The sequence below is a fragment of the Chelonoidis abingdonii genome, chromosome 2, assembly GCF_003597395.2.
Source record: "Chelonoidis abingdonii isolate Lonesome George chromosome 2, CheloAbing_2.0, whole genome shotgun sequence".
NCBI lineage: Eukaryota > Metazoa > Chordata > Testudines > Testudinidae > Chelonoidis > Chelonoidis abingdonii.
Window position 1 is genome coordinate 30,093,989 of NC_133770.1, and position 21,651 is coordinate 30,115,639.

General features: G+C 42.1%; 1 protein-coding gene across 5 annotated transcripts in view; it reads left to right on the forward strand.

Annotated features, from left to right (window-relative positions):
- Positions 1 to 3,323, forward strand: part of CUL2 (cullin 2) — a 138,187-nt gene extending 134,864 nt beyond the window's left edge. For 3 of the 5 annotated variants that reach the window (XM_032795313.2, XM_032795314.2, XM_075062222.1), the window contains exon 21: positions 2,730 to 3,323. In XM_032795313.2, coding sequence (XP_032651204.1) covers positions 2,730 to 2,861 — 132 coding nt within the window. In that variant the 3' untranslated portion in view covers positions 2,862 to 3,323. The remainder of the gene's footprint in view (positions 1 to 2,729) is intronic. The other 2 variants (XM_032795317.2, XM_032795316.2) reach the window with 1 other exon arrangement.
- The last annotated feature ends 18,328 nt before the right edge of the window (positions 3,324 to 21,651 follow it).

The window sequence follows — 21,651 nt, forward strand, 5'->3', positions numbered from 1 at the left end:
CTTCAGCAAGGCAGTGCTCCAGTCTGCAGTGAACTCCAACCTTGCTACCTAAACTTAGGCTTGTGAGACACTTGCTTGGAATGCACATGAACAATCACTTGAAGAAAAAACAGTTACTCACCTTTTTGTAACTGTTGTTCTTCGAGATGTGTTGTCCGTGTCCATTCCAATACCCACCCTCCTGCCCCTCTGTTGGAGTGCCAGCAAGAAGGAACTGAGGGGGTGGAGGGTCCGCGGGCCCCTATATAGGGTGCCATGGAGGTGCCACTCCAGGGGGCGCCAAGGCCGACCCTACGGACACTGCTAAGAGAAAATCTTCTGGCTGGCATGCACGCGGTGCACACACACCTGCTTGGAATGGACATGAACAACACATCTCGAAGAACAGCAGTTACAAAAAGGTGAGTAACCGTTTTTTTCTGGCCCCACTCCAGAACCTGCATCCCCAGAGCATTCATGGCCAGCCATACAATTTCCATATCCAGATGTGGCCCTCAGGCCAAAAAGTTTGCCCACTCAAAGCTAGGATGTCCCCTGCTGTATCCAGTTGCAATGTGAAATTGTTTTCACAAGGGAAGCAAATGAGAGATTGCTGGCAAAAGATACTGTTGCGCTCAGATAGCCAGGTCTGCTTGTATTTGCTTTTTTTCCCCTTCTTCCATTGCTGGGAAGATGGTTGCTTTCTCCTTTTTAATAATTTTCATTGTCTCAAATTGCCTACTGGGCTAGATTTTCAAAAGCACCTGACTTTTTGAAGTATATATCCCATTTTCAGAAGTGACGTAAGCGCTGAGACTCTCACTGAACTTCAGTGGTAGTCATACAGCTTGATTACCTAGCAGCAAAAAAAAAAAAGTATACTCCTCTGAAGTAATAGACCCATCTAGCTTCTCTCAGACCTTCTATTCTCTCGGACTGCCCAAGAGTATGGACAATACTTTTACAAGTGTTGAGAGAGACATCGCTGAAGAAATCATCTTTGGTCTATGATGATGTCGTCCACAATCATTGTGTATCTAGTTATCATGGGTGAATAGGTTTTTTTAATTTATCTATCAGTGTTTGAACACATCTGATGTATGACTGGAAAGGGCATGGCCAAGCCCCAGAATCTTATGAACCAGTCTGAACTGCCTTGAGTAGTTATAAGAAGAGAGGCATAGCCCAAATGTCTCACTGTGGGGAAAGTTAGTCCCAGAAAAAGATTGTTTCTGCAGGCCAAATTAGGCATTTCAGTGCATCTGTCCAATTCCTTCAAAGTCTGGAGCTGAAGCAGCACAGGTATAATCGATTAGAACTTAGCAGACAATTTTGGTTATGATGCATAAAGAAGGACAGAATCTAGCTTATCCCCTCTTAGCTTTGCAGGAATGAAAAAAGTGAAGTATAGTTACGGGAAATGTATTATCTAATGATTACTGAGGATAATTAAGACTGTCAGACCGTGATGCCTATTACAGAAAGTGGCTTTTAGTTTTTTTCGTTCAAAGTATGGGCTCTATCAACCCCAGCCAAACAGGAACTGAAAGGCTCCATTTTTTCTAATTTGTCTTTTTGTCCTGAGTAGTGGAGAATGGGAGAGTGAGCTGAGGTTCTTTTTAATGGTTTTAAAACATGTAATTTATGAATGGATAACATGTTTTGTCCAAACAAACATGCTACCAAGTGTTTCATAAAATGCTTATCATTTGGTGTATTTTTCCATCTTCATATATATATCTTTAAACTGTTAGTGATGGCTATTCGAAAGGAAAATGAACTTGTTTGCTATTATCCTTCCTTCTTAAAAAAAAAAACTAAAATGACCTTTTTTTGCCATGACAAATAACCAACCTTAGTTATGAAGATTGATGAAGAGAAAACTGTGCTTAGCTCTGAGATCCCATGCTAGATTTAACCTCTTCAGTTATCTCTTTACATGTAATCTTGAGCACAATTCATTTGGCAATCAGACTATAAACCCACACTAAAGGAATATTGTCAATCACTTCAAATTGCCTCAACATTTTTTATAAAAACAGTCATAAAACCTACGACTAATAATTATTTTAATTATAAATTCTAATTGAAACTATTCTTTTACAAATAACAAACTATAATATTCACAAATGAAACACTGCAGTACTGTAACTCGGAAGTGAAACTGACCTAACTGATTTCTACTGTATTTGCCAAGCTGACACATTCAAAAAGTAAACAACATAATTAGCGAAAAATACATTGGATTTTTTAAATGATTCTTTTTTTTATCTAAGGCAGTGATTCTCAACCTTTTCATTTGTGGACCCCTAAAAAATTCAAATGGAGGTGCAGAATTCTTAGACATAATCTGTGGACCCCTTGGGGTCCATGAACCACAGGTTGAAAACCACTGATATAAGAAGTTAATAATATAGGTAAAGAAATGTAGACTATATGAATTTTAAATTGAATGTTTCCCTTTATCTGTTCTGTGACAATTTAACCAAGGGGTGCAACTGCAAGTTACAATTTTCCATTGATGGGAAAAGTAAACTTAACCAATAAAAGAAATAGATATAATCAGGACAGAAACAATCTGTGTGTGTGTATTTTGATCTTAGTACATGATGGAGGCTTTCTGTCTCTCGGAAATATAGTATGTAATAATCATTTTTGTGGTCTTTTTTTCTTTAGAGAAAATTTATATTGCATTTGTATTGAAGCGATGTTAATGAATAAGTGATATATTAAATGTTTTTCTTCCACAGGTAATTAGCCAGTCGAGAGCTAGGTTTAACCCAAGTATCAGTATGATTAAGAAATGTATTGAAGTTCTGATAGATAAACAATACATCGAGCGAAGCCAGGCCTCAGCAGATGAATACAGTTATGTAGCATGATGTTGCTGTCCAGCAGGTGTGGTTGTAAGAGATCATTGCTGTCACTATTTGGTGTGTTCCTGTGGGAAGAAGCAGGTCTGTGCCTCCATAACTGGTCACTTGGCAGCCCCTGTTTTTCTGCTGTTTACAACATCACCAGTGCCACGTCATGAGCGTCAATGAAAATGCCTATATATATTTCAAGCTCATGTCATTATGACATTTCTTAAAACTTTACTAAAAGAATGAGTGAAATATTGCTGAAATGTGGAAATTTGGTTGGGTACCATGCTTTTTTTTTTTCCCCTCCCCTCCTTCACGTTTGCAGTTGATGTTTTTTAATGTATCTTAAAAGAAAAAGTTAAACTAAATATTGTAATATGACAGATATCCTAATAATTGTATCTACATTAAAATGTAAAATAAAAAAGATGAACATGATACTGCTGCTTGTCAAATAAAAAAAAAAATAAAGAAATGGAATGTGTCTCCAGGTTAATGATTATAAAAGTAGCTATGAAATCATGGCTGTTAATATTCTGTGGCCCTGGAAGTTCTGAAAACGGTGTCAGTTATGTTCATTTTTTTGAATTTCCTCCGATTTAGCTATTTCATGAGGACATGTTTATAAGGAGCTGAATACTAAACACAGTAAGTAAAACAGTATTTTAAAAGAATATGTTCAAGTACATGTTTTGATTATCTGGGATCAGGCTAATTTTGATATATTTTGTCAATGTCTAAACGCCATATGTATATGTTCATATGTCTCTCACTCTCACTCTCTCTCAATATACAACAGGAGAATAACCAGGCAACTGAGAAAATTAAAGTCTCATAATTCATGAAGTTAGGGTGATTATCATAAATCTCCAGTCATCACATTCCTGAGAAGAAATATAATTGACCAGTAATTCAAAATTTGCTTGTTATTTCACTTTATATACTATATATGCGAATCAAAGCCCTACATACAGAAGGCACCTGCTGCTACTCTCCAGTTCCTGAAGAGCATTTCTGTCCTTTCTCCCAAGTGCCTGAGGCACCTTTTATTCACTCCTTTCTCCCACTGCTTCCTCTCCTTTGCTAGCTCCCTACTGTAGGAGTGACCTTCTTCTGTTCACTCAGGCTGTTGCTCAGTCTCTCATTTCCTGGACGATGGTGATGTGATTTACCTAGTTAGGTACAGTAGATTGGCTTGTGTGTTTTAATACGGAAATCCATTGACAATGTGCTAAAACATTTTGTTTACGTGGGTCTTGCTGAGCAAGTAACAGTAATGGGCACTACACATTTCTGCATATATATGGTGCATGCTTTTAGTAGCATTCTTAGGTTAATCTAGATTCAGAACACCCGGCTCACTTCCCATAATAATATCCAGTACTGAGCTGAGTGATAGAATACAGTAGGTTCCCATTATGTAGAGTAGGAGCTCAGTTATTGTACTTTCAAACACATACATTCCAAAGATGGTACTAAAGCTTCTTAAGGCAAGTCTATACTTTTTCTCTTGTGACTTCTCTGTATACTAGACAGCTCCTTACTGTCCAATTTTCTAATCCCATGTCTATACTCACTAGAATTTTTAGTATAAAAGTGTTTACACATGGGTCTTGCGAGTAGAATGCTAACATTTCATCTGGTCAGAGACAAACTTTTACAAACCATCTTTTACAGAACCACGCTATAGATTAAACAGAATTTTTGCTGAGTGCGCTTCAGAACAAACATATGGGGCTTCAATGTTACCTTATCTCTGGAGTTTTTTTAGACGTCTACTTCTTAGTCAAGACATGTCTAGTCATTTTAAAAGATCCATATATTCCAATATAGTTGGCATCCCCATACAATATCTTTCATAATTATACACAAACTGAGTCAGTGCCCTTCTCTTGAAATGTAGCTGTAGCTATGCAATGCTTTGAATTTTACTTTAGAATTTATTCCTATCCACACCCTCCCCCCAGGGAAAAAGTTAGGGAAAAGATTCAGCCTTCTCAAGTTGGATTAGTTCACTGAAGTCATTCCTGGCACAGGGTGATATCGCTTACAGCTTTCTGCTACAGCCCAGCAATTAAACAACCTGGCAAGTGTCATCTCAAAACACCAGCAAGCTACAAAAAGAGGAAGGAAAAGGCAGATTTTAAAAAATGCTAGTGTCTGTGTGTTCCATTATGGGACAAAATTAAATCTGAGGTTTTCATCTGCAGCAAGCCTGTTAATATATGTGATTTGCTGGTATATTTGCAACCATACTGCTGGATCTGAAAATGTTATTTTGTCCAGCATCTGAGAGCAAAACCTTTTTTCCTGATATTACTGTGACTCTTAATCGGCATTATTGATCATTTCTATGTTGAGAATATCAATTTAAATCTAAATTTATTTTTAAAAATTAAGGTGTCTCTTGTGTTTTCTTTTCCAGATCAAACTGCATTATTTGTAATGTTGAACTTTTGTCTTGAAACTCTCAAAAGTGCTGTGTCTATGCAATGCCATGCAATGTATAAGAGGAAACTTTCAAAATAGCTTCAGAAAGCCCATCTTTCTTAATCTAAACTGGTATCTTCCAATTATATCTTTAGGACAATAATGTATAGGCTGATGACTAGGGGTAAAGAAGGAATGTGGGGGAGTGGCCACACTAATTTTCACAAATCTATTAAATACCTTGCATTAACTGGTAATTAATTAATTTGAGGTACTCAAGCCTAGTGAAGACACCCTTCAGGAATAATTGTTCCTGATCTGATTATTTAGGTTCACTGTGATATATCTGAAAACATCTAGAGTGGCATGAGCTGAGACAAGTTTTGCACAGTTCCAGGGAGCTGATGAGACAACATAGTTTTTTGTACAAGACACAGCACAAGCAGGAGTCAATAAGAATTTCTAATCTGATCATGGTAATTTTGAAACTATGCAAGATTGACCTTTGCTTTCCTTGACCAAGAGCAAGTTTGGACTCTGCAATAGGTACTAAAGACTGTACTACATGGTGTCCAGAAGCTAGACAAGCATAAACTGTGGTATACAAATGAGGAAAACAAGTGACGTATAGGATTTATGTACCTTAATGGATGTGCATGTTGCCTTGTGAGGAAATAAAGACAAGCTCCCTGCCCTATGAATAAAATCAAAAATAAAATGACACCAGACCACAGGAGTTTAAAGAGGTAGGGAAGCAGGCTATGGGAGATGCAGTTGTTTTGGGGAAATCTAGTTTCCTCAAATATATGTCCCTGGGAGTGCTCCATGGTATGATGTGCATGTGCCCACGTGTTATCGACCAGGGATTTGAGTTAGTCCATGCCTGCTTACAGCATGACCTCACCTCAGAACAGAAGCTGGAAATGGGTGATGGGATGGATCACCTGGTGATTACCTGTTCTGTTCATTCTAAAGCACCTGGCATTGGCCCCTATTGGAAGACAGGGTACTGGGCTAGATGGACCTTTGATCTGACCCAGTATGGTCATTCTTAAGAGCATATAGAGAGGAGTGGATTGCTGCCACTCCAGTTCCTTTTCAACAGCCTGTGGTTTGAGACAGAGCAATTCTGTGTTCACTGCTTCCTAGTGGCTATTAAGTTACTTTACCCTTCCATTATTGATATCTTTTTGCTTATTATTTCCTTATTGGCATAAATTGTTGCCTTTGGGGAGGTTCCCCCTCTTTTACTTCCCCCCAGTTTCCAGGACTGAATCCTTTGCTCTCTTGGCCTCTTATCTGGGGTACACCAAAGGCCTTGGGAGTCAAAGCTTGCCAGACCTGCAATAGGTTTTTCTCCTAGAACAACAGGCATTCTAGCAGTCTCAGCGTCTCTCATGTTCCATCCAAGTGCAAAGTGTTTATGGAGTGTAAAAGCAAAGAGAAGGAAGTAAGATTGAAGCTCTTGGTGCAACAGTCCCTAAGGCCTGTGTGGGATCTGACTCCCCCAGTACTTCAGTACCTATTGGAAGTTGAAACACTCCAAATAATAATAATAATAATTAAAAAAAAAAAAGTCTCAGTCTTCTGAGAGAAGAGGAGGAGGTAGGTCACTTCAGAGTTGTTACTGAGGAAACTTTGTGTCCTGAAATGGTACCTCCAAGGCTCCATTAGACGTCAGCACAAGAACCTCGGTATTGTCTAAACGCATCCTAGGATAAGCCTGCCAGCTGGAATTGCCAAGATCCATCTTCTCTGACATTCTTCAGGAATCAAAACTCATCAAAATGTAATGACGAGAAAGTCCAAGGCACCCATACCATCTTCATCCTGGTCTCATACAGAGCCCTCTCTTACCTCTACTCCTTCTCTGACACCATCTTCCTCAGGCTGTATGCACCCAGAGAGTAGAGATCCCACCTCAACAGTTCCATAACTCTACATTAGCTCATTTCTCATCCCATGCTCCGGCTCTTTGGGTAGAGTGATGCAGCCTTCTGCAAATCAGCCAGCAACTGCCCAGTTTCCCCAAGGCAACCAAGATCATCACTTCTAGTCCTCACTGGTGCCAGCAAGAACCATATGGTCATCTCATGCTTTATCTCCCTCAACAGTAGATAAACTGCTCCACATTGCCTTCGGACTGCATAGAAATGTCTTCTAGTATGCAAGACAATAGTGTAGGTGGCTAAATAAGCTTGAAGCAACAGTGTTTACTGTTATCAATGATTACTATCATGCAATGCAATAATTAGCTGAATACAAAGTGAAAATACCAGACCCTGCGTACTGTGTGCCGTTTAAGTGAAATGTCTACACTAGTAAGGAAATATCCAAGAGCTACCTTGGCCCCATTTACAACAAAAGGAGCTCAAGAGTAGTGAAAGAACTCAGTAATACTGGCTCTGGGTGTTAATAGAAGCCACCTATAGTGCATACGTTGAGATTTTTCCATAAGTATCATGTAAAATGTGGAGGCTTTAATATACCATCAGGGAAATCTGACAAGTGTTGCAAATTATATTTCAGTTGAGCTTGACTGCCTTTGTTAATATGCAAATAGCTGGAGAGAGTGCAACACCATTTTTACTTTGCATTATACAACAAAGTGGCACGTGTAAAGAGGCTTGAGCATAAGCTGAAGCTTTAGACACTAGTCTATATGTGATTCTGCTCCTAAAGTTCATCCTAGATCATGGGAAAGATGTAGTTATTGTGTGGGGAAGAGAATATTAATCTTCTACACTCTTCCCCTTGCCATTCCAATAAATAAAATGCATGTACGACAGGAAAATCTGCAGAAGCATCAACCTTCAGCTAAATAAGTACCACCACAATCATGTAGCTTAACCAGGAGATCTTCAACCATCTAAAAATCAAAAGAGAGTCCTACAAAAAGTGGAAAATAGGTCAAATTACAAAGGATGAATATAAATAAATAGTGCAAGTATGTAGGGACAAAATTAGAAAGACCAAGGCACAAAATGAGATCAAACTAGCTGGAGACATAAATGGTAAACAAGAAAACAGTCTACAAATAGATTAGAAGTAAGAGGAAGACCAAGGACAGAGGGGGGAAATAACAACAGAAAAGGTGGAAATGGCAGAGATGCTTAATGCTGCCTTTGTTTCAGTTTTCACCAAGAAGGTTGGTAGTGATTGGATTCCTAACATAATGAATGGCAGTGAAAATGAGGTAGGACCAGAAGAGGCTAAACTTGGGAAAGAACAACTTAAAAATTACTTGGACAAATTAGATGTCTTCAAGTTACCGAGACCTGATGCATCCTAGAATATTCAAGGAGCTGACTGAGGAGATATCTGAGCCATTAGCGATTATCTTTGAAAAGTCATGGGAAAGAGAGATTCCAGAAGACTGGAAAAGGGCAAATATAGTGTCCATCTATAAAAAGGGAAATAAGGACAACCTAGGGAAGTACAGATCAGTCAGCTTAACTTCTGTACCCAGAAAGATAATGGAGAAAATAATTAAGCAATCAATTTGCAAACATCTAGAAGATAATAAGGAGATAAGTAATAGTATAGATTTATCAAAAACACATCGTGTCAAACAACTTCATAGCTTTCTTTGACTGGGTAACAAGCCTTGTGGCTAGGGGAAAGTGGTAGACATGGTATATCTTGATTTTAGTAAAGCTTTTGATACTGTCCCACATGACCTTTTCATAAATAAACTAGGGAAATGCAACCTCAATGGAGTTTCTATACGGGGCGTGCAAAACTGGTTGGAAAACTGTTCCCAGAGAATAGTTATCAGTTGTTCACAGTTAGCCTGGAAGGGCATAACAAGTTGGGTCCCACAGCGATCAGTTCTGGGTCCAGTTCTGTTCAATATCTTCATCAATGATTTAGATAATTGCATAGAGAGTACACTTATAAAGTTTGTGGACGATACCAAGCTGGGAGGGGTTGCAAATGCTTTGGAGGATAGGATTAAAATTCAAAATGATTTAGGCAAACTGGAGAAATGGTCTGAAGTAAATAGGATGAAATTCAATAAGGACAAATGCAAAGTACTCCACTTAGGAAGGAACAATCAGTTCCGCGCATATAAAATAGGAAATGAGTGCCTAAGAGAGAGTACTGCAGAAAGGGATTTGGGGATTGTAGTAGACCATAAGCTAAATATGAGTCAACAGTGTAACAATGTTGCCAAAAAGCAAACATCCTTCTGGGATCTATTAGCAGGAGTTTTGTAAGCAAGACATGAGAAATAATTCTTCTGCTCTACTCCACTCTGATTAGGCCTCAACCTGTGCCTCTGGGTGCCACATTTCAGGAAGGATGTGAACGAATTGGGGAGAGTTCAGAGAAGAGTGACAAAAATGACTAAAGGTCTAGAAAACATGATGTATGACGGAAGATTGAAAAAATTGGGTTTGTTTAGTCTGGAAAAGAGAAGACTCAGAGGAGGTATTATAACAGTTTTCAAGTACCTTAAAGGTTGTTAGGAGGAGGAGGAAGAAAAACTGTTAGCTCCTGAGGATAGGACAAGAAGCAATGGGCTTAAATTGCAGCAAGGGAGGTTTAAGTTGAACATTAGGAAAAACTTCCTGTCAGGGTGGTTAAGCACTGGAATAAATTACCTAAGGAGGTTGTGGAATCTCTGTCATTGAAGATTTTTAAGAGCAGGTTGGACAAACACCTGTCAGGGATGGTCTAGATAATACTTAGAACTGCCATGAGTGCAGGGGACTGGACTAGATGATATCTTGAGGTCCCTTCCAGTTCTATGATTTTATGAACTATAAGTTGAGACAACAAAAAGCAGATCCTCCTAAAATGCCTCCTACTCTCAATATAGCCACAGTCTCTACTCTTTCACTCTTACTCTGTCCAGCCTCTTGATATATTATTCCTTACAGGGAGAATGGATGCATAAAAATAGGTTAGGAGGACTTCCAGCTGACAAGGTCCTGTTCTCAGCATATTCAGTGAATGGCAAATACTATGATTATCCCCCTCTGGATGGAAGCTAGTTACTCTAATACGCATAAAACCACTTTCCTCAGCAGTTGTGAACTAGGGCCCAAGCTTGCAGCAACTGGGCAGGGCTAGGGTAGGGGTTGGGTGTGTTTTTCAAGGCAGCTTTGAAACTGGCTGAGGGCCTCCTGTATATCTTTTGATTTTATTTCCATAATGGCCTGTAACTTACTATCAGAGGGCAGCCGTGTTAGTCTGGATCTGTAAAAGCAGCAAAGAGTCCTGTGGCACCTTATAGACTAACAGATGTATTGAAGCATGAGCTTTCATGGGTGAATACCCACTTCGTCGGATGCATGTAACTTACTAGAAGCATATGGTAACAATGCATACACGTCATATATTATAGGTTCATATTATTTCTCAGAGAAAATTGGTTGACATACCAGCACCTTGCTAATTAACATTAATTTTCAACTCTATATCTACACTATTGCAAAAGAGAGACACCTCACTCTTCTTCCATAAACTCTGTACTCAAGTCCATCTCCCTTGCTTTTCATCAGCCTGGTAGTTTATCAGATCTTGCTAATAAAATCTGTGATCAGCACATGGAAGGAAGAGGGAGGTTGAGGAACAGACTCAAATGTGCCCAAGAAATTCACAGGGTGGTAAACTGTTGAGTTGCAGTATGTAAATTAGAAAAGAGGCTCCTGAGGCAGCAGATCTGAAATTTACAGTCATGTACAGTATGTAGTCATCTGTACTCTAGAGTGATCTCAAAGATGCCAGGTAAAGGGATTAGTGTCCATTTTTGTCCAAACGGAATCTTTCCCAACCTTTTAATATATTGGTGATATATGTCTAACCACTGCAGTAGCCACAAAATGAAAAGAATAGACACCATTCCATGTATGAAATTCAGTGCATGAATTCCACAGGTGCTGCAAGAAATCTGAGTCACCTCCTGTGATTCACAGACATGCCCCTTGGAGCTGTTGAAAGATGCCTGAAAACATAACAGCCTGGAGAACAGAGATTGCCACTCCAGATTGGCTGAAGAAAACCTCCCACACAGCTGGAAACACGTCATAGTCTTAAGAAATGTTCTGTTGACTGGGTGGACCTCACAAACTACTGCTCGCTGCCCATTCATGAGCAAGGTCATTGCAAAATTAGCTGAATCATTCCTAAATGCACCTATCCTCAGCTAAGAGCCTGGATCCCTTGCACATGGCTTCCAGACCAGGTTGTGAGTGCCCTCCACACACTTAGGGACAGAAGGAGGTCATCCAGCAGCACCACAAAGCATGATGATGAGTCTTCCTCTGTTTGGGCATTTCATATTTGAAGGGAGAAAAGCATGCACGTGATTTGACAGTGGGAGAAGGAATAGAGATAGGAGTCTGAGGACTGAAGAGAGAGGGGGATGTGGGTCTTGGTTCTGAATGGAGAAGCATTTGGCAAAAAGGGGAAGAGAGTTGCTGGCTTTTGTGGGCTCGCTGACAGGACGTCCCTATTCTTTCCCACACCCAGGCATGAGTTCTGGAGTTCAGGCTTGTCAGGGCTGGAAAATCTGCAACCTTTCCTGGTGCGGCACCTGTGAGTATGGGGCTACATGTCCTAACATGTCGTGCTTTGTCAACTACTTTGCAGAGAGAATCAATGTCTGTGTCCTGCAAAGCAAGACGGTTTGGATTATGTAGTTCCACACTCAGGTGGGGTGCCAAAGGAAGCTGTGGGCTCCATGCACTGCACTTAATTCTAAAATAAACAGAGATACCAGTGATAAAATGTGTAGTCATGCTCCAAAGAACATAGAAACTCTTATGTGGCAGATACGACATCAGTGACATCTGAAAAGTCTCTCTACATAGCCTTGAGGTGCAGTTCTACTATACAAGTCTAAGCATATTGGACTTAGCTAGGACTTGTCCTAATGGTTCATTAAAAGGTTCACAGTATAAAAAAAAAGTCCTTAATAGAGTTGATTATTTGGGGCAGCACCATGAAGGTCTTTCTCTAGGCCATAAATATTATTTCAGTATGATCAGTGCAATAGCTACTTATTAATTTCTTTTTAGGGCTAGTGTCTTGCTACAGTAATATAAAATTCAGACACTTAAACAGTTTCAAAACTTTTTGTGGGTTTTAGTTACATGCATTCTGTTAAAATCAATGGAAATAAAGAGACTGAAATGTTACCAGCCCCTTCAAAATTTTCTTATTGTTTAAAATAGCTATTCTGTTATTCCACACCCATAATAATGTTTGTTTTGCTGAATTCTAAATATAGTAAAATCATGTTCCTTTCAGAATTGACTTCTCTTGGCTCTCCCCTAGCCTTTATCTAGTTTGCTATCTCTTTGCATAAAGAACAATTTGGGTCAGTAGTGAAATTTTCTAACTTTATAGAATGTAATTTATTTATTATTTATTTCAATACTGTCCTCCGTGTCCTCTGGGAATAACTTAACTGGCCCTTCTCCCAAATCACTCTTTTGGCATCACTAACTTCTTTTAAGATGGTGTCTTACTATAAAACCATAAAAATCTTATTAAAACCTGCCTGAGTTTTTATCCAGGCAGTGTGGGGCTGTGGTTTCACTCCTAAGGGATATTGCAGGCTCTTAATCAATCTTTCACATGTTAGAAAGTAAAATTTTCATAACATTTGGTAATGCTGGGATTTTATCATTACACTCCAGTAATCCCATGGCTAGGCTAATGTGCATCTTTATTTTTATTAAGTGCATTTTAATACTTATGAAGATCTCCATTTAGCTACAGAACTGGTACAATATGGACAACAGCATAATATCAATGTGTCTCAGCCTTACTTTGGAACGTTACGCTGGAGAGGCCAGATGAAGGAGCAGCACAGCACGATGGGTTGTTTTGTCTTCATCTTAGTCCTGGATCTCTCTGCTGAGGCTGCCTTTAAAGAGAATTATAGATACATGTCCAATGGGAACTGAACTAAGATCACCAAACACAGGTGAAATTATAGTGTGGACTGGGACATGCTCCCACTCCCAATTTTTTAGCTTCCAGGGGCCAGTTCTTTTCTTCTCTGCATTGTTGGCTGGCTGGGAAGGGTGGGGGAATATGGCTGACAACAGTCGGAATTGCTTTGATCAGCAAACCTAAGGCCCAGATCAACAAAGGTTTTCAGGTTGGAAGTTAGGAGCCTAAATATGTTTATGGATCTGGGCCCAAGTTTTTAGCTCTCATGGCTGCAGAGAGAAACTTGAAAGCATGTCCCCCTAAAGGTTCAAACATCAAAGGCAAATAAAAGGAAAGCAAAAATTACTACTTTAAAAAATCTCATGAATTTTAGAACAATCTCCTGCCATACGGGGGCCTGGCTCATGGTTTTTGAATGGTACAGGTGGGCAGAACTACAGCAGATACCTCGCTGCAGACTCCAGCCAGCAACAGTTCCTGTGTTCTCCTCAGGGGCAGGTGGAAGGCTGTCCTGAGACTCCTCTATACAGCTGGCTCAGCTCCATCCCCGTCCTAATTGGGTCCCTTTCCTCCATTCCTCCTCCCCTCCCACAGCTGTGTGCAGAGGGTGTCCAGAGGGGAGGGGGGAGTTCTGGATACTGGCCTCCCCACCAGCAGCAGCAGCAGCCACCTCTCCTCCTAGGTAAAAGGTACAAAGAGGGGAAAGACCTTTGGGGGTATCTTGGGGAGACAGATAGGGCTCAGCACAGTGAGTAGGGAAACAGGGAGAAGGGGAAGGTTTGAGAGCTGGAACAAAGGCAGGGTCTCTTGGGGAGCAGGCCCCTCTTAGCATTGCCAACTGTCATGGTTTCTTTGGGAGCTTCATGATTTCGGCCCTGCTAGAGCTAGTCCCATATTGACAAGAGAAGCTCCAGCCCTTCCTGGGGAAATACCCTCTCTGACTGCCTGTCTTCCCAGTGGGGGCTGCTGCAGGACACAGGAAGAACTCTCTCTCTCTTTCTCTCTGCCCGTTCCCTGGGGAGCAGAGTTTTTAAGTGAGAAAGGGAACAGCTGAGACCATTCTCATGGGTGGGGTAGGTGGGAGCAGAAGTTGCCCAGCAGCTCAGGATAGCTTCACTCTCTGCTCTTCAATGAAAAGTGAGTCACTGTGCTGTTCCTCCCTAAGTTGTCTCCATCTGTACCACAGGGGACTGAGGAGGAAATCAGAGCCTCTGAAGCTAACACTGCCACCCCCCTCCCCCAGGGGCATGCAGAGCAGCTGAGGTGGGGCTGGGCACAGAATTAATTAATCATCAGGTGGGGGGATCTAAGGAGAAGCTGGGAGCTCTGCTCCATCAGACAGCCCGAGAGCACCTGCAGCAGGGGCCAGAATCACCTTACTCAGGACATTTGGGAAAGCAGCAGCCCTGTAAGTATCCCATGCAATGGGGGTGGGGAGGGCAAAAATCAAAAGTGGACAAAGCCCCGACAATAGAATCTTTAAAAAAAAAACAAAAAACAAAAAAAAAAGCCAAGATGTTGGGCTAGTTTTGTGATTTTGTGAGGCCTGACAGGGTATTGAACCTTGGGGGCTGGCAATACGGACTTTGTGTACAGACGTGGGTGGGGCAGGGCAAAAAAGCAACTTAAAGAGAGAGAGCTGGTGAGTGCTAGGTGAGGCAGAACTTGGGTGGGGAGCGCTGGCAGAGACAGTGGGGACTTGAGACAGGGAAAGGAGGGAGTGGAGCTGGAGACTGGGTTTTCGGGCAGGGAAACACAAGAGGTAGGGGCAGTGTTGCAGAGTTTTGAGGAAGGAGCTTGTGCTGGGAGGGATGGGAGATTTTGCACAGGGAGGGGAGGATGAAGGGGGTGGCAGGAGGAGCAATGGAGGGGAAGCATGTGGGATTGGCGAAGAAGAAGGGAGAACGTGGTGTTTGTGAGGAGGTAGAGGGGAAAAGTTGGGGTTTGTGCAGATGGCGGGAACATTCATGAGGCTCCCTGTGGGGCCTTATGTTCTGGGGGAGGGCATTTTTCCTTCCCAACTTCATCTGTTATATACTCCAGTGTCACCAACTCATTCATAGAGGCCGACAACCCTTACTTTGTTACTACCCTATCAACATGGCTAATTCAAGCCAAGTTCCCTAGCTCTGAAAGCAGCTGTGCTCTCATCAGTTCCTTGTGTCACCCAGTGCTAAGACTTCCATGGCTTTCTAGATGATTATTTGATAGCAGGAGGTCAGATTTTTCTGGCACTGCCATTATATCTAGTGTTGTCACCATCTCCTCCTCTTTGTCACCTGACTGCAACTTACCCTTTCTTTGCCTCAGATTCATAGTTTGTCCATTCTGCTGAAATGAAGGCAGAGGCTGCATCAGGTATCCAGCATTTGGGGCCCATGCAAGTTTGTTTGAGGCCTGTGCTGCTCATTAATGGGAAAAAATTGATGGAGATGTTATTGCCACTTGTGACTTCTCTCTCTGCTCTCCTAGCAGGCACCACTCTGTGAGGATCTTTTAGGCACAGATTTATAAACTTGGGATATCATGCATTTTTTTCTAATGTATCTTAATGCTAAATAGGATTCTAATCAATATGATTCATACCTTCCATCAGAGGGTTAAATCATTTGGAAAGCCCTGGCCTGAAAGTTCAGATGTCCCAGAAGTTTGTCTCCTCCAACTCTTATTTCAGCAGTCGCTTGGCTTCTAATCCTGCTAAACCTTTGAGGTCAGTGGAAGTTATGGGTTCTTTGCAGCACCCCACAGGACTGAGTCCATCTACTATAGATTTTTCATTTAAACAGTTTGTACATGGAGGGTAAATGGAGGAGATTTTGGTACACATTTAGCATAGTGGAACGGGTAAGAAATTGCTTTCAGGCTCCACATTTCATATGTGAACCACCACATCTCATAAAGGCCAAGGTCTCGGGCAGTAGACTCTGAATTTTTAAAGAAACATCCATTCATCATAGAAAGCTGTGAGCCTTGGCAGCTCCAGAGTAGTAATCAGTGTTACATATGGACCCTGATATACCCATAATTAACTGACCACAGACATCCCAGAGACTTCGCAGCAATGTCTGAATTCCATGCCAGTTGGACTGTGCTGTGGAATATTGACGAGAAACTCAGAAGAGGCTACAGTTTTTATTGAATTTGCAGAGTAAGCACCTTGGCTAACTTTTTTTTTCCCCCAAGCGGTTTCATATTTAATTAATTCTGAAAATCGTAACTCTTACATCCTTCTTCAGAGCTGAAGGATGAGTTGCTGTGAATACAGGTATATCACAAAGTAATATTTTTCCCTTATCTAGGTGTTCTTCCCCCTAAAGGCTGAATAAATTATTAGGCCTCAATTTCTCATAGAAACAGCCCACAATGCCACCAAGCAGGCACTTTGCCTAACCCCACTTAATTCTATCTGTACTGCACACAAATAGAAACCTTGCACCTAGTCTGATCCACTGTAGATATTGTCAAGTAAACATGCTTCACTGAGCCAACTTTCAGAATACTGAAAACTATTTCAACTCCACCTCCTTTCCAGAAACGTTGCTGTGGTTTATTAAATCTGATTTTTAAAGTGTTGTGTACTGTAACAGGTTAAACTATATTTCTTCTGAATACAATCTGTCCTGCCTCTTCCATTCAGCTGATGAAAACTGTATTACTCCTTCCTGAAGACTCAGTTCTGCTGCAAAAACTACAAGAAACCAGCCAACCGACAACGGCTGTGAGGCAGCCAACGATAACTGAAAAACATTCAGACAATTTGAAACAGTCAGGAAACATTAGGGCTAACCTCTTTCACCACAGGATCTTATCTTTGTTACCCTCATCCTTCCTCTCCATTTTTATTGTTTACACTGACTTGTCTCTTGTTTCAAATTAGAGATGGGATTTAGGTTCAGTTATTGGCTTTGCCACAGACAATCCGGTGTGATCTTGGGCAAGTTACTTGATCTCTTTGCTTGAGTTCTCCATATGTGACATTGGGATAACAACACTCCCTTTCTGTCAACCATTTGTCTATCTTGTCTATTTAGACTGTAGGTTGGTAAGGGCAGGGACTGTGTGACTAGCACAATGGGACCGTGATCTCAGCTGGGATCTTAAGGGGCTTCCATAATACAAGTTTCTTATTTAATAATAGATCATAAGCTGTTCAGTGCAAGGACCATGCTAATGTGTGCCTTTTCAGCGTGGGGCTGTGCTCCTACTGGAGCTTTTGTGTATTGCTTCAGTGCATATAATGATGTTAGTAACGTTAAGTCTGCTAACAGCGAGAGGGACGGTTGAAAAGCTGTCATCTCAGGATAGTGTTTCCCAGTGGGTTCTGAGAAGGTGGAAGATGGGTCATGGTCCCGGTGCAGAGAAGAGGCACCAGGGGTGAGGGGTGGTAGGGCAATGATGCTGGAGAGCGAGCCTGCCCCTCACTTACCCTGTAGCGGCTCCTGTCCCATGGGGCTGGCCCAGCTTCCCAGTTTTGTCATTGCGACCTAGCACACAGGGTCGCAGCACCACTCAGGTTTGGATAGGCCATCCTCGTGATGGAGGGGAAGCTGGGCCAAACCTAAGTGGCACTGTGACCCTGGTTGCAATGATGAAAGCGTGAAGCCATGCCCTGCCCCCCAGAGTGCGTGCTGGGCAGGCTGACAGTTGCTATCCAATTCCTCATCCCAAAGTCTTCTCTCTGTAACAGGCTAGGATTAGGGTTGTGGTACCAGGACAGAAGGGGGCTGCTGCTGCTGCAGGTGGTCAGTGCCCCACTGGTGAGTGAAGAGGTGACTGTGGCCACTGGCCTAAGACTTTAGAACACACACCCTGCCCTGAATTTGGGCTCTGAGTGAGTCACAGAAAAGACAACCTGCAGTTGGTTGGTTGCCCTCCTAGGCAGTCTGACAAGACAAGAACTTGTCCCTCCATGTCCTCACCAGCATATGGACACTCAAAGTTAGTGTCTAACTCAACCCCTTTCTGGAGTTTGGGTTATTGATGACATAACAACAATCCCCAGCTTAAGCTTTCTCCCCAAACGAGGCTATTTCTAGAGTTTTCCTTTTCTCTTATAGTTCCCTCTTCGTTAAGAAGAGAGCCCTCCCTTTCCTCCTTTCTATCCTAGTTGGAGCAAATTGGCCCCAACTCACAGCATGATTTAGCAGTAATGACCATGAACCTTAATAAAGCAGGGTTTCAGCACCTGAGCTCCGAGTGACTTGACGGAAGAGGTCCATGTTCCTAGACAGGTTTTTAGAATGTGTTACCCTGTTACAAGGTGCACACTATAGTCTATAAATATTCAGAGTGTAAACATCAAGGAGGAAGATAAATTATTTACTACTGGGGTATATTCAGGGGGTGAGTGAAAGAAAGAAAGAGAAAACTCAGGCTGAATAGCAGAAAAAGCTTATTTTCCATGAGGTCTGTACAATAGTCTCCCATGGGTAGTGATGAGAGCCCCAGTATTTAAGACGTTTAAAGCTAGAGTGGTAAAGCATTAGGAAATGCACCTGGGGGAAGCATTTTGCATTGACAGGCAACTGGAATTAGCAACCTGTGCTAGGTATTTTCTATTTCTGTTTTATTGTGATTGAGACTAGAAGTGGGCATCAGGGATTTCCAGCTGTGAGGAATATAAATTAGGATAAGAATCAACAAATAGGGATAAGAGCTTTGTCCTTTAGGAAAATTGAATACTCTAAGATTGCATTAAAAAACAACCTAACAAGACTAGTATTTAAAATAAAAAGTTAAATCTCTCCAAATGGGCTGTGTCAAGGGACAGAACTGAATTATTTGCTTCATTGTGTTCATTTTTTTATTACATGGCTTTAATCCACAATAGAACCAGGGGTCATCTAGTTTAGAGGGGTTATGTTTTGTGTTTTGTTTTGTGAAGCTTCTGCTTTCCAGAATGAGCTCCACAAACAATTGTCTCCTTTTATATTATTTAAAGTGACCTCATGACTTTCCTCTATATAATAATAATAATAATTAATTAGGGCCCTGATCCTGGATGGGACTGAGGATGCTTAGCTCCACTGAAATCATGCCTCCATGACGGGATCAGGTCCTAGATTAACAAAGCAATGCTCAAAAAGCACTCTAAGTACTAAGCAATTTTCATTATAGTGGCAGTTGTAAATGCTGATGGCACAGTTAATGAGATATTTGATTGAAGGAGCAACTACTATATGTTGTTTGAAAACAACGGACAATAGATTGGATGGTGGGTCACACTGGGATTTGCTGAGGATGCAGAACAGCTGTTCCATGGTGTGCAGGAGGCACCTGGAGGAAGGGAGAGGAGCAGAGATGGGGTGCACTCTGGGGAGTGGTTGGGAAGAGGCAGGGTGAGGGTGGGGGTTTGGGGAGAAGGGGTGGAAAGGGGCGGGGGCCAAGCGAGGGCAGAAAGAGGCTAGGCAAGGGAGGGGGCTTGGAGGAAGGGGTGGAGTGGGGCAGGGCCTGGGGCAGAGGGGAGGTCGAGCACCGCCCAGGTAGAGAGGAAGTTGGTGCCTATGTTTGTTGGAAAGTTTCAGCTACAATGGTTGAGTCATTTCTGAGAATGAGATGGGGGGGAGGGATTTGTTGGTTTTCCCAGGTTAAACAATTCTTACAGCTGTTTCATTAAGAAGCTCTACTACCTCTAAGCTTGAAATTTGACCAGGAGGTTGCCCTAGAGGCAGAGGCATGCCTTTTGCCATATCTGTGAAAATCAGCCAAAATTTGGCCAAGATATAAGCCTCTGGAAATTCCAGTTCGTACACGCTCAGTAGAGGTATATCAGTTTGGCAGGTAATTTTTCTGATTCAGTCTGTCCAGGGCATGCTATGTCCCAAGACTGCAGGTGTTGAGCAGGACTTTCCTGGCAATTGCTTCTCCTGGCTTCTGGGGGCCACTGCAATGCCAAGGACAGGAAATGAGAATAGAGAGAAAATGTGTCCTTTGCTGACAGTGCTCCCCTGCCAGTGCCCAGGCTGTATGAAGGAGAAGAAGGAAACAGCCTGACTGGAATGCAGCGGATTCAGGAGCTGGTGATGAAGATAGATGGAGAAGGGAATGACCACATACTATTTTTTCTACAGGACCTTCCCTCACTCAGTGCACAGGATGCAGTGTTGCCAACTCTCATGTTTTTTTTAGTGTATGACAGGATTTTGGCTGAGATGGAAACCAGTCTCCCGATGACACAAGAAATTCCAGCCCTCTAGCAAATATGAGCCCTCTTGCTGACTGCCATACTTTCCCATCTCCTCGGGCAGAATGCTGCAGGCAGTGCTCTCTTCCTCTCCCTTTTCCCTTCCCTTCCACACAAGGATGGTCAAACAGGGTCAGACCAATGGTCCATCTAGCCCCATATCCTGTCTTCTGACAGTGGCCAATGCCACATGCTTCAGAGGGAAGGAACAGAACAGGACAATTATCGAGGGATCCTTCCCCTGTGATCCAGTCCCAGCATCTGGCAGTCAGAGGTTTAGCAACACTCAGAGCATGGGGTTACATCCCTGACCATCTTGGCTAATTGCCACTGATGGACCCATCCTCCAGGAATTTATCTAATTCTTTTTTTGACCCCCATTATACTTTTGACCCTCATTAACATCCCCTGGCAATAAGTTCCACAGGTTGACTGTGCGTGGTGTGAAGTACTTCCTTTTAAACCTGCTGCCTAGTAATTTCCTTGGGTAACCCCTGGTTCTTGTGTTATAAGGGGAGTGAAGAGCCCCTATACTTCCCACCCCCCAGTCTGGAAAGGGGAGAGTTGACCCTGGTGCACAGCTCCCAGGCCTAGGAGTTGGAGGTGAAAAGTCCTAGGTGAAAGAGAAGTGAGGTGGGGGAACTGAACTGATGGGGACTGAACTCAGGCTGGGGAGTGAACTAAGAAGGGGTGAACTGATGGAGTCTGGGGGTTGGGAGGGAGGAGCAGGGGATGGGCAGATGGGGAAATGAAAACTCCTTCAGCAAGGGCCAAAATCATCTTTGCCAATAAAATTGGGAGAGTGGACAACACATTCTCTCTCTCTCTCTCTCACACACACACACACACAGAGAACAAAAAAACAAAACAGAACAGAAAACAAAATATGATTTTTAAAAAAAATCTTTATCTTTAAAAAAAAATCTCATGATTTTGGGGGGTCTGACTTGTTATCTCTTAAGGGGGGTTGAGTCAGGCTTTTTGATCTCTTATGGTTGACAACACTGAGGATGAATCTGGATTGTATACTGAATGACCCGTGCCCTATTGCAGAAGTTGGAAGGTGTTTAGTGAATAAGGCAGGGGGTCTCATGATGAAGGCAGATGAATGCTGCCTGGGAGAACTGGATTCTATCCCTGCCTTTGCAAACAGTTTCCATGTGATGCTAGTCAAGTCACTTAAATTAAACTTGTCACATATGGTCACTAGCGTTCATCATTTTTTGAGTGCCCAATGTGAGACACAGAGAGCTAGATTTTCAGAAGTGCTGAATGCTCACAGCT